The 13,852-nt window shown below is 30.9% G+C and overlaps 1 protein-coding gene across 2 annotated transcripts in view; it reads left to right on the top strand.

Annotated features, from left to right (window-relative positions):
• The window catches only part of LOC136973724 (poly(rC)-binding protein 3-like), a 206,847-nt gene extending 201,380 nt beyond the window's left edge, over positions 1-5,467 (top strand). For both annotated transcript variants that reach the window (XR_010880543.1, XM_067268470.1), the window contains exon 15: positions 1,650-5,467. Coding sequence is in view for 1 of the 2 variants with exons in the window: in XM_067268470.1 (XP_067124571.1) it covers positions 1,650-1,665 (16 nt within the window). In the remaining variant the exon portion in view is untranslated. The remainder of the gene's footprint in view (positions 1-1,649) is intronic.
• The last annotated feature ends 8,385 nt before the right edge of the window (positions 5,468-13,852 follow it).

The following is a 13,852-nucleotide window of genomic DNA, read 5'->3' as shown; positions in this document are numbered from 1 at the left end:
TGGGAAGTAGATGCAGTAGATACTGCCACAGGTTACTCAGAGCACTCATGTGCATTCAGTTGAAAGTGTTACACTGTAAAAATTACATAAGTACTTAATTTTCTACATCTAACAATTCTGGATTTTTTATTTCTGAAAGGTACTTTCTTAATTCTAATAAGTGTGCACTAGTGGCCAAGTGGATAGAATTACCTAACACTGGCAGCTGTTCATGAGTTTGAGCATCACCATGTAGAGTTTTTTAGGTTTTTTTTTGTTAGTGACACCTAAATAAGGCCAGTTTCCCATAAACATTCTCTCAGGAGGCATCTTTCAGCAGAATTGAAAATATGGTATTTAAAAAAATTTAAGATATCATATTTTTAATTCCTGTCTACTTGATCAATGAAATTTTGTTATTTTGTGAAGCTCTGGAAATGTCTCTTGAAATTAATGAATTGTGTGATTCCAAGGAATTAAAATTTATTAATAATGTAAATGATATGTTTTATGCCATAAAAGGGAATATTAATGATAAATGTAAAAAAAAGAAAGATACTTCTTAGAAAACAGACAAAAGTAAAATAGATAATGTAAGTCTTAAGAACAACTATTCTATTTACTAAGAACAAGATCTCATTACACTTCCTAATGAGTGACAACCATTTAGAAAGTGAAATGAGGAGAGATGACCAATCAGGATGGTTGATCAAGGGTCAAAATTTATCAAAAACTCAGAATTCAAGGGCAAAGAAGTCTCTCTCCCTGTCATTCCAGATGTCTCCACATCTTTCCAAGTTTTCTCTATGTTTCTCTAAGCCTCCCCAGGCTTCTCTGAACATCATCCTTCAAATTCACTGATACTGCACTTTGGTTGATGACTTTCTTTATTTAATCTGCAATTCACTAAACGAAGGATTTCACTTTTCTGAGGACTGCTGAAAGCATTACCCTGGGGTATTTAACACAGAATTATCTCTACCGCATTTCTCAACTTCAACAAGAGGAATGAAGGATTCATAGGAATTCAACTCTAATAGTATTGTTCTAAGCCACATTTTTATGTTTAAATAAATCTGTATGATATTTTTGTAGCTGTTGAGTCTGACTTGGTGTCTATCATACCCACATATGAATTGGTACTTCTTTTCCATTCTGACTTTTAGCACAACTTGTCAACCTCACAATTTCATACCATTCAAGTATTGTGCTAAACATGACAATCACAGATTCTTTATATGATTTTTGTTTAATGTTTGTTGTTGTTATTTTTTGCCCAGGAAACACAGGACTTATCTGCTAGTATACAATATAATTAAAGTTATTAAAATAAAAAAACAAAATAAATCAAATAATAAAATTTTTTTAAATTACATAATTACAGTAGTTTTATATTTAAACAGAATTTTATGATAAATAGATATTTGCAAATAAAACAATAAATGGTACATTAAAAAAATAATAGTGGTTTTTAGGGATCTGTTTCACATTGATTGTTTTGATTTTTCATTCAGTGATTTTAATGAACCTATTTATTGTGTAAAAGAAGGGATGAATATACAAATATATAAATGCATGTGTACTTTTTATTTCTCTATAGATATACATATTATATTTACAAAAGTTTATATAAAACATGTTATAAAATAATTTATAAATTTATATTTCAGTTTTCTTCCCTGGTAGATGAGACATCACAACACCTGTTAGAAGACCTCAACTTGGCATTACCCAACTCTTCCAAATGTGCGGATCAATTATACTAACCTCTACATTTTCCAATATGTTGTATTTCTGATACGACACTTTAATCTTTCCTTCATCTCAGAGTGTAATCATTTTACTGAATTCTTCCTAAGAAAGTTAAATCCTACTCTATATAAAACAATTTATAAAAAGTACATATCAGAAAGAAGGCATCTGAGATGTCTATTGTTATAAAATGTTTTCTTAATTCTCAAATATATATATATAAAATATATATATATACACAAATATATATATATATATCTTTGAATAACTCAATAATTTAATACTTTAGAAATGTTTGTAAGTTTCTTAGAATTTTATTTCCTTAAATGAATCAGAAAGAATTGCAGTTATATATATATAGCATATACAATACATAAAAATCTTTGGTGATATTATAGCATTTGATTGTAATAATGTTTATGATATCTATGCTTTCCATACTTTATTTGAAATGAAGAAAGTACTAATGTATTTTATAATAATCTAAACATATCTATTTAAATTTCAATTAAGTTGTAAGCATAGATATCATTAACAAAATTTCATGAAGGTTTATGTATTATATATATATATATATGTATGTATATTCATAGTTTGAAAAAAAAAAAAAAATAACAATTTGAAAGTATGGACAAAAAAAATATATATATTCAATGATCTCTTAAACATATTTATCATGTGATGTATTGTACATCCATTTTCACAGAAATCATATTTTATCATTCACATTTTGTGATATAGTACAATTCACGATATTTAAGTTACATAGCTTTGAGATAAATATTTTGTTACTCAAAACATAAAGATAACCAAACCGTAACTTGAAAAAAAATAATATTGGAAATTCAATCTAACTTTACAAAAAGGTTTTAGAAAGCAATAACTATATGCAGGTGAAACCCAAGATAAAATATAGTGCACAAATCTAACAAAGTCATATCAAAACAAAAGAATTATTCTCATTCTCATTAACTGTGCATACTTGATGCCATGTTAAATATTTTGTAAAGTTAAGATTAAATAATGTTATCATGTTATTGTTGTTGTTGCTTCAACAATTATGTAAACAATTTGTTATTTTAATTGAATTTAATTAGGTTTCAGAAAATAATTCAGGGAAGTTTCAAAAACTTAATCCTGCTTATTGTATATGTTGTTATGTTCTCTACACTACAATCTGTTAATGACAGTTTGTGTTAATAATCCATCCACTGTCAGTATACAGAATTGAAAGTTGCCATTAGTTTAGTTTTGCAAATAACAATAGTGAATATTTAATATTTTTCGTTTCTTGTAAATATGATATATCATTAATCACAAAAAAAATTTGCTCACATTTTTTTTGCAACATTTAGTCTTTATGGTAAATTATTCTATAATGTTTGAAATATTTTTTTCTTGTCAGATAAACAAATTAAAGAAAGTATGCATTAATGTTGAATCGAATGATGATAAGCAAATTGAATGGTTTCTAAACTTTTAAGAACCAAGACTGAAGTCTTCCAGAGGTGTTTGGGATGTAGAAATGGTTTGTCATTGAATGGCATTACAAATGTAATTCAGATGGTTTTCTTTCCATATCTTAAAATTCCCAATGCTTAATCTTTAAACAAGAAGTAAAAAAAAAACAAAAAAACACTTCTTTGCTCATACATAGTTAAAAAAAAAAAAAGAAAAAATAGTAATTGACAATCTATGTCACAATTTCCCTAAGTGCTTTTACGCAGTACTTTTGATTATAGAAACTGCAGGCATAAATTTGGGAAGATTGTAATGTCATCTTATTAGCAGTTAATATTCCCATATATATATATATATTTATCACTCTCTTAAATTCTTCAAATAATGCAGTGGCAATATCAATTTCTTCCACTGTCAATTCTTCATTTGTTTTCATAGATATAATTGTGATATATATATATATTATATATACACATATATAAAAAATTATAAATGTATAAGTATTGTGTTTGATTTTTCACCCATATTTCATTGTATACTTATTAGAAAATGCATGTGATGTTGTATCGTGTGTTTCTCATATAGTTAACCTTATTACCTTTATAAGCTCATCCATTATTTGATGTGGTTCTTATCACCAAGTTTGAAGCTATGCCAAGCAATACCCAGTGTATTAGGGTTGTTTATTGACTCAACCTTTTGTTTTAACTTACTAACGGTGACAATGATAAAACAGTTTTATCTTCGTGTGACCAATTACAAATTGTAAGCAATCCACATATCAAATTTGCCAATGTCAATTTATGGTAGATTACTATAAAGTATATGATAATTAATATGCAAATATTTGGAGTTGTCCAAAAGATATAGATTTTTTTAAGGACCAACCATTGTATCTATGCTTCTGTCTTGATAGAAAATATAGTATGTATTATTGTCGAGTATATACAGTACGTCATATGGCTTCCATCTCCCATTGTCAAAAATTCAAATGTTAATATTTATATAACTCAAAATTGAAGACTAGTAATGTATTTATGATGATTATCTTGTTATACTTTATTACGAAAAAAAAAAAAAACAGTCTTCAAACGGAAACGATGGTGAATGTTATACTACCATTTCTAATTCGGTCGGAAAAATTCTAAATTGTCTTTTTTATGTTGTTTGTTAGTTAAGGGAAAAACGTTTGAGAGTGACGATCTCAAAAAAAAAATATATTCATATAGGCCTATGCCATCAACTACTGCTCACAGATGGAGATGTGTTAAAAAAAGAAAAAAAAAAAACTTTATACTCTTACTTTTAATCACAAAATGATATATAAAATATATTTTAGAATATTTTGATTCTTCCACATTTTTATAAAATCTTGTTTATTGCTTTGATGTCTATAAGAAAATTTCTTCATAATAATTTTGACCAGACAATACATTGGATATTGAGAAATAGAGCTGGGTATGAATGTTTGTGATGTATATGCTGTGTGTTCACTGCCCACAGCATTTGTGGGACTGTGATAAGAACAATCAACAGTTGTTAGATTTTTTGATCCACGAGCTTATTCTTGGATGTATAAAACAAGGCAATGGTTTTATTCCCATTGTATATCGGGTCTTGGGCAATGCTCAAATGCGAGATATTTGAACAATCAATTGTGCACATTACTAGAATTTTAAAGTAATTTAAAAAGTAGAAACATTTGCACTTAGCATATCATATTCTTTCAGTTTATCACATATCATGTTTACTGTGCATTTTATATATATTGCCACTTTGCAGCTCATTTGTGAAGTCAAATTATATGATGCAGTTACCGAGTGCCAAGTTTCTCTGCCTTTTTAATATATCTCGATATTTTGCACACTAGTCAACAACCGATAGACTTACTCGCAAATTGAAATTCTTAAATTAATGTTTTTAAGAGACTAATAATTTCGAGTGTGCATGCCAGTGTGAATTTTTTCATAATTTTATGTAAAATGGTTCCAATTTTCATAGCATTCTCAAATCTTTAGCAATAGTTATATCTCTAAATATTCCTTTATCGGTAATTTTGTGTTAAGAACATTTTTTAAAATTGTCATTTATCCTTATTATTGGCCATTTTTACAATCACAAAGCACTAAATGCAATAAGTCATTATACACTTAACTAATGTACAATCTACTTGTAGATGTTTAAAGTAAACAGTACTAAGCATGTTTTTAAGAATGTGCAAATATTGCTGTATTCTGATGCTAATGGTTGATAATAAAATTGTTGTGACATTTTACCAAGTTGTTGCATTTTATTTTAAACTCTATTGCATTTTTACATTTTTTGTCAAAACATCCATAAATAGAAATATTCTAAAGTACACAAATTTCTAATGAAAACACGTTTTACGTAATTTATAAAATATATGGGGTGATCTAAAAGTAACTTTGAGGTCTACAGTTTAAAAACCAAAGCATTAAGTAGGTAGTGATGGTCCAAATTAGTAACATTAAATGGTTAAAATGACACCAGTGCAGGATAGGTGTCATTGTTTGAAAATTCTATATCACAACGTTAGAAAAATGATCTTACAAAGAGCACCAATCAGTTGTTTGATTTTATTATGGCCAAAAAGATTTCTCCTGCTGAAATTCATCATCAGCTCATTGAGATGGGGAACAATGTTGTGTCCCATCAAGAAGTTACAGAATTCTGTCAGAGGTTTGCAAGGGAAAAAGAAAATGAGTGGTGAATGAAAAAACTCGTCGAATGGGAAGTCACAGTGGGTATTCAAACTGTTTGACAACAGAAGTCAATGCTGCAAGAAGTGATCCAGAACAACAGGTATACCATCTTGAGTATGTTATTTTTCAGTTTAGCCTGTCATATTGCACTATACAGTACATTGTTCATGACTTATTATACAATAATGTCTGTGCAAGATGTTTCCAGATTCATTAACGTCTGACAAGAAAACCCATTGAAAGATGACATGTCTCAATTTCTTGGAACGTTAGAAGAAAGAGCACAACTTTCTCCAGTAAATCGTTACAGGTGACGAGATGTGGGTTTACCATTTTGTATCTATTCAATAGTAGGCTGTCCATAATTTTCTTGATATAAAAACGGGACGAGGCGCCCCAGATGATAAATACAGGACCTTTCTTAATAAAACTTCATCAAGAAATATAGATAGGCATTATTAACAATTTGTTAGTACTTATTATGAATATTGATTTGGTGGTGTAAAAACAATACGTAAATTTCTCTGCAAGTTTTATTTTCAAAAATAATAAAACGGGATATTTTTATTACCATATGATACCAAATTTGATAGTTAGGTTGATGTAGAATGTTTCCCAGGGTAAAACCAAGCATATTTTTCACATAAGTTCAATTTCTAGTCACTCGCAATTTTATCGTAAAACGTATCGTATTATAATTCGCAGTTTCGCTTTATAATTATCACTTCTTTCATAGTTTCAATATTTTCTTTAGATGATAGTGAATTCAGGAGTGAAAATATTGTTTTTACAGAAGCTGTAGTTGCTGAAAAACAAACGACTAATTTTTAATTATTAAACTCTTGGAATTCACGATCATTTTCGTGCATTTCATTAAATATTTTGACTCATCTCGGGTACATTGAATTTTTCTTCATTCAAATTCTTCAAGTGTTTGGATATTGTTGTCTTTGTTAGCACCCATTGAACTGTCGAATTTCATCCACTTTACATTCGTTGAAACTATTCCGTAAGCTATATTTCATGCCATTACTTCCTCACTAGTATCCATTCAAATTTATGATGATATCGATGCAGAATAAATGTTTTCTAACAAATCATGAATTTGGAATACAATATACGAATGCGTTTAGCCTAATATACAAACTAAAGAGTTAATTTTCAAATTTTCAAAACACGAGACAAAAGTGAAAATTTTACTAAAATTACGGAACGGTCGGGACAGAAAAGATTATTTTATTATATCCCATTCAAAACTGTACGTATTCATGGCGTGCGATGAGATTGGGGAGTAGGCATACAGAATTTTTGGTTTATTTTGATAATAACTAACAGAAAAAAAAATAATGAGATGGTAGCATGTGCACAATTTTTTTAATATTTTTTTTTTATTTTTTATTTTTTTGCACAATATCAATACTTATACATAAAGCCTCAAATTCACTAATTTGTATCGCCGGACATTTTATTCGAAGTCAACCCCACGAGAAAACGACCGCCACCAAAATCAAATGAAAACATTCAGACTCCACTCACCACGCGCTGTAGATACAAAACCGACAGATTTCATTGTTAACAGGAAAAGTATGATGTACAGGAGCAAGACATTACTAAACTTAAGTACAATGTGACCCGGCATTGTGACGTCGCAATAAATAATTTTATGTATTTATATCACTTTTTATGTTTTAAACAGTGCTAGAGATATATCAAGTTATGTTTTTTTAATTACCCGTTCTTCAGTATGTTTTTCACTTTTAGTTCACAAACTTACCTGCGGCAACGTTGTCTATATATGCTTCCTTCACTTACCGGCTAAGACAGGAATTAGCTCTGCTTACCTCTCTATTTCCCCGATGGATAATATAGAATTTAATGGGATGTGTGTATGAACTTTACGGTACACGGAGGCGTAGCCTAATCCTATCCTCGTTTGCAGGAGCCATGAAAATCAAAAATGTTTGGCCTCACACCAGGCGCGGAGTACAAAATACGTTTATATTAGTGCAAAAGTTAAGGAAAATTCTCATTTCTGCTATGAAAACTCAATAAAAATACTTTTACGCGGTATTTTGCGGACTATATTGCATGCTCATGCCTTCAGTACGTATGCTCAGCCTACCCAAAAGGTCACCCTTGTTGTTTCCATTCCACAGAGGCGGCGTTTTAGGTATTTCAATCTCTTTTACCAAAAATATCTAAGGTTATGGTTACAATATCTGCTGAAAGATTATGGCTATCATCGTTTAAGACTTTTGATGTTTTTTTTTTTTTTTTTGTATTGAGACACTAATATGCTTGAAAGAAGCTATCGAGAAAATATCCTGGACATTCTTCTCTTCTACGATAATGCCAGACTACATACAGCACACCAGAATGTGGAATTGCTATAGATATTTGATGGGAGGTTTTTCTGACCCCTTCTCGCTTTCACGTTTTTTCTATATTTGAAGTATACTATATAGGCCTATATGGCATCATTTCACTACTGACGAAGTGAAAGCTGTTATAAACAGATTTGATTTTAATTTCAAACATATCCAAACTTCCATTCTGGCATTTTAATTGGCTTAAAAAATAATAATTCCTCGGTTTTCATTATTAAAGGGTTGCAATTTTTAATCATATTTTTACTTTATTTAACTTAAAGTACTGTACAGTGGGTGATCGGTTAACGAACATAATCCGTTCCAAGACTTTGTTCGTTAACCGATTATCGATTTACCATAGGTTTTTATAGGAATTTGATTAATTCGTTCTGGAGACCCCCCAAATAAAAAAATATATACTTTCTTACTACGTTTATTTATATGTTATAATAAAAATACATATATACACAGTCTTGCATTTTTATTAGTCATGTTTTTTCCATTTGTGAGGTTAAAGAATCTGTCCAATGCTGATTGCTTTTCTCTCTTCTTCAGGATTTTTCGGAAGTAATTAATAGCATTGTAATTGTAGAGATCCCTAAGCCTATTAACATCAACCTGGTTTGGATGCCATTCTAAGACCGTTGTTCTTCCACTTCTTCAAAAGAACTTTAATTGCAGATATCGTATTAATCATTTTTTCAGAAGAAAACATATCTCGCCGAGTTTCTTGGTGTTCTTCTGTCGTCAGATCACTTTTCAGGTTCCATTATGAGCTTTTCAATGTTCTTTATTTCTCAGATGTGATTTTTATTATTCCTTTAGCCGCTTGAGTCTTCTTGATTATACTGTACCTTTCTTAGATATGATTGAACTGCGGCCTACCGTAGACCTGTTCGAGCCACCTGCTTAGCAACATCAGACATCTTCTTCCCACTCTCTACCTTTGTTATCATACTCTCAACTTTCGAAAATTAAAAAAAAAAAAAAAAAACCAAAAATTGACGCAAAATTTAACGCGTGCCCGCCCGACAGTCTCGTGAATACTATAAAAGAATTGTTTCTGTCAGAAAAATAAAAGGCTGGAGAGTTTTAAAGTTCGGAGGAATATTATTCGATCAGTACATACCGGGTTGAGCGTCGAGTCGACGTCTTCCGCTCTCCGAAAAGTTTCTAATTGTTTCCTGAAGACAACGGAAGACCAATCGGTATTCATTATTTTACGTCGCTTCTTGTGAGGTGTTCGTTGTCCGAACATAAAAATCTTTTGCGAAAGTGTTCGTTATCCGATTTGTTCGTTAACCGATCACCCACTGTATATGCTCTCCACCTGATTAGTAGTGACTTGCCCCTGTACATCATACTTTTCCTTTAACAATAGAGTCGTGCCGTTCATCTAACTAACACAGGGGTCCCCAACCTTTTTGTACCTAAGAGCACATTCCAGAATACCGGCTGGACGACGGGCACCATTTATTTTTTTAAGGTGAATTCATATTTGGACATAGTTAACAGCGCCGGATTAAGCCTCTAGCGGGCCCTAGACAAAATTTAAATTGGGGCCCCATTTAAATAAGTTGCTTCTAAACAAATCTTATATAATGTGACATTAGCATGGGTGACACCCGGTGCGGATATCGCGGTGTCACCCAGGAATATTTCTAGACGGTGCGAGAGATATCGTGGCGGTGATTACTTCTGACACACGGATGGCTGTTGACCTTTTTTTTTTTATTTATTTTTTAGCTAACGACTGCTGAAATTTCTAGATCACTCCAAGTTACGGGCCGTACACGTGATTTTACGGTATTCAGAACGGATCGTTTTACTTCATTTCAGGTATGGGAAATTGAATTAGTGCACATTTGGCGGAGGAGAAAAAGAAATCGGTCGCATTTCGCTTTGTGCTTTCATCCGTGTTGGACGCCATTTCTACTTTTGAATGGTTAATCATTCAAAGTAAAAAAAACTTTTACATAGCATTTTATTGAAAACCGAAATATTTTTATTTTTATCGTGGTCGCACAGTGGCGGGCACACGTAAAACGATTGGCGGGCGCCATGGTGCCCGCGGGCATAGGGTTGGGGACCACTGAACTAACACCTTTCAAGAAAAAATTTTTGAATGGAAATAACTTGACTTCCGATTTGTATCGAAAGTTCATATATAATTAATCTGGCCTTCTGTCTAAGGCTTCCATATCTGATCTCGTCTTTCATCTATCTAACTACGTTCTCGAGATTAATTAAGGAAAGACGGACGGACGACAGTGAGAATTTACAGGCCTACAATTTTTTTTCAAATTGTAGCCTAATAAGATAAGGAAGAAAAACGAATTATTGTATTTTATTTTTATGGTTAGTTAATAAACACTGTATTGATTAAATACCATCAAATACAAAATGTTATATGTATATACATTTATCAAGAGGCATAGAACTTGGATGTAGGAATAAAAGAAATTTTTAACATTTGTTATAAGGAATCTTCAAATTAGCCTAATTTTTCTAACAATAAAAATTTCGGTACTAAAATGACTTATTTCTACAGAAAAAAGTTTCGCATCCATTTTCAAGTTTATTAAATAACATATTCAGAAATTAAGTAATAATTCAAACATGAATTTTAATAATTCAATTTCGAATTTCATTCTTCCTACAAATAGAGGATAAGGGGGGGATAATAGAATGCTGTGAAGATCTCATTTGAATATACATTTGCTAGTATATCGTCGTGTTAGTTTTACTCCCATTTTCCTTCTGTAGTTGGGTTCGAGTAAAAGGGACAGAAATGATGATGATAGTCTGTTAGATATGCAAATAAAGATCAGCGCAAGTAGGTCAATATGATAAAGATATATTCGAAAATAAATATTAAGTACGGAAGGGGGGACCCAAAAGAAACCGGACTGTGAGCGCGCTGCCATTTGTAGACAAAGTAGAGAGTTGTCCTGTTAGATGGGGTTAGTAGAGACCTTCAAGAAACAGCTGTGCAGACGGCGTCAGTTTGTAGGTTTACGTTTGAGCGTAGTGTTGTGTTTCTCTTACTGTTATGTTGTTCCGCCTGTGAAGTCGTTATGGAAAATTAAAAGAACAAAGAGTGTGTTTGAAATTTTGTTTCCTGCTTGAAAAATCGGCAACGGAAGGCTTACCAAATGTTGCAACAGGCTTTTAAAGGGGATGCTATGAACCGTACACAAGTTTACAAGTGGTTTGAACGCTTTAAACGTGGTGAGATGAGTGTTGAAGGCCATGCTCGTTCTGGGCGTCCTTCAACATCTCGAAACGATGAAAACGTTGAAAAAATCCGCGAAAAAATCAACGAAGATCGTCGTTTCACGATCGACCAAATTTCAGAAGAGACAGACATGAATGAAGGAAAATCCGCAGGCTCGTACCTGCGGATTTTCCTTCATCATGACAACGCCCCCGCACACGTGGCCTTACGAGTGATCCAAATTTGGCCTCTCGGGGATGGCCTGTCGTTCCCCACCCTCCGTATTCACCAGACCTAGCCCCGTGCGACTTTATCTGTTTCCGAGAATGAAGAAAAATCTAAAAGGGAAGCGTTTTGATGATGTGGAGGCGGTAAAAACAGCTTCGCTAGGGGCACTGGACGATATCAAGATTGAAGAGTTTCAGAGATGCTTCATTGGGAAAAAGACTTGACAAGTGCATCGCATTTAATGGAGAGTACTCTGAAGGTGACTGAAGGAATTGTGTAAAAAAGTTAATAAAGTTTTTATTAAAAAAATCTGGTTTTTTTCGGGTTTCCCCACGTATGCTTGTTACTTTATTATAATCTCCATTTACAGTATATTAAAAAAGTTAATAAAGTTTTTATTAAAAAAATCTGGTTTTTTTGGGTCTCCCCACGTATGCTTGTTACTTTATTATAATCTCCATTTACAGTATATTAAAAAAGTTAATAAAGTTTTTATTAAAAAAATCTGGTTTTTTTGGGTCTCCCCACGTATGCTTGTTACTTTATTATAATCTCCATTTACAGTATATTAAAAAAGTTAATAAAGTTTTTATTAAAAAAATCTGGTTTTTTTGGGTCTCCCCACGTATGCTTGTTACTTTATTATAATCTCCGTTTACAGTATATTAAAAAAGTTAATAAAGTTTTTATTAAAAAAATCTGGTTTTTTTGGGTCTCCCCACGTATGCTTGTTACTTTATTATAATCTCTGTTTACAGTATATTAAAAAAGTTAATAAAGTTTTTATTAAAAAAATCTGGTTTTTTTGGGTCTCCCCACGTATGCTTGTTACTTTATTATAATCTCTGTTTACAGTATATTAAAAAAGTTAATAAAGTTTTTATTAAAAAAATCTGGTTTTTTTGGGTCTCCCCACGTATGCTTGTTACTTTATTATAATCTCCGTTTACAGTATATTAAAAAAGTTAATAAAGTTTTTATTAAAAAAATCTGGTTTTTTTGGGTCTCCCCACGTATGCTTGTTACTTTATTATAATCTCTGTTTACAGTATATTAAAAAAGTTAATAAAGTTTTTATTAAAAAAATCTGGTTTTTTTGGGTCTCCCCACGTATGCTTGTTACTTTATTATAATCTCCGTTTACAGTATATTAAAAAAGTTAATAAAGTTTTTATTAAAAAAATCTGGTTTTTTTGGGTCTCCCCACGTATGCTTGTTACTTTATTATAATCTCCGTTTACAGTATATTAAAAAAGTTAATAAAGTTTTTATTAAAAAAATCTAGTTTTTTTGGGTCTCCCCACGTATGCTTGTTACTTTATTATAATCTCTGTTTACAGTATATTAAAAAAGTTAATAAAGTTTTTATTAAAAAAATCTAGTTTTTTTGGGTCTCCCCACGTATGCTTGTTACTTTATTATAATCTCCGTTTACAGTATATTAAAAAAGTTAATAAAGTTTTTATTAAAAAAATCTGGTTTTTTTGGGTCTCCCCACGTATGCTTGTTACTTTATTATAATCTCTGTTTACAGTATATTAAAAAAGTTAATAAAGTTTTTATTAAAAAAATCTAGTTTTTTTGGGTCTCCCCACGTATGCTTGTTACTTTATTATAATCTCTGTTTACAGTATATTAAAAAAGTTAATAAAGTTTTTATTAAAAAAATCTGTTTTTTTTGGGTCTCCCCACGTATGCTTGTTACTTTATTATAATCTCCGTTTACAGTATATTAAAAAAGTTAATAAAGTTTTTATTAAAAAAATCTGGTTTTTTTGGGTCTCCCCACGTATGCTTGTTACTTTATTATAATCTCTGTTTACAGTATATTAAAAAAGTTAATAAAGTTTTTATTAAAAAAATCTGTTTTTTTTGGGTCTCCCCACGTATGCTTGTTACTTTATTATAATCTCCGTTTACAGTATATTAAAAAAGTTAATAAAGTTTTTATTAAAAAAATCTGGTTTTTTTGGGTCTCCCCACGTATGCTTGTTACTTTATTATAATCTCTGTTTACAGTATATTAAAAAAGTTAATAAAGTTTTTATTAAAAAAATCTAGTTTTTTTGGGTCTCCCCACGTATGCTTGTTACTTTATTATAATCTCTGTTTACAGTATATTA

This window comes from Centruroides vittatus, unplaced genomic scaffold, assembly GCF_030686945.1.
Source record: "Centruroides vittatus isolate TY-2023 unplaced genomic scaffold, ASM3068694v2 contig_329, whole genome shotgun sequence".
In the NCBI taxonomy this organism is placed as follows: Eukaryota; Metazoa; Arthropoda; class Arachnida; order Scorpiones; family Buthidae; genus Centruroides; species Centruroides vittatus.
Note: the sequence above shows the minus strand (reverse complement) of the source record. Positions and strands in the feature narration are given on the sequence as shown.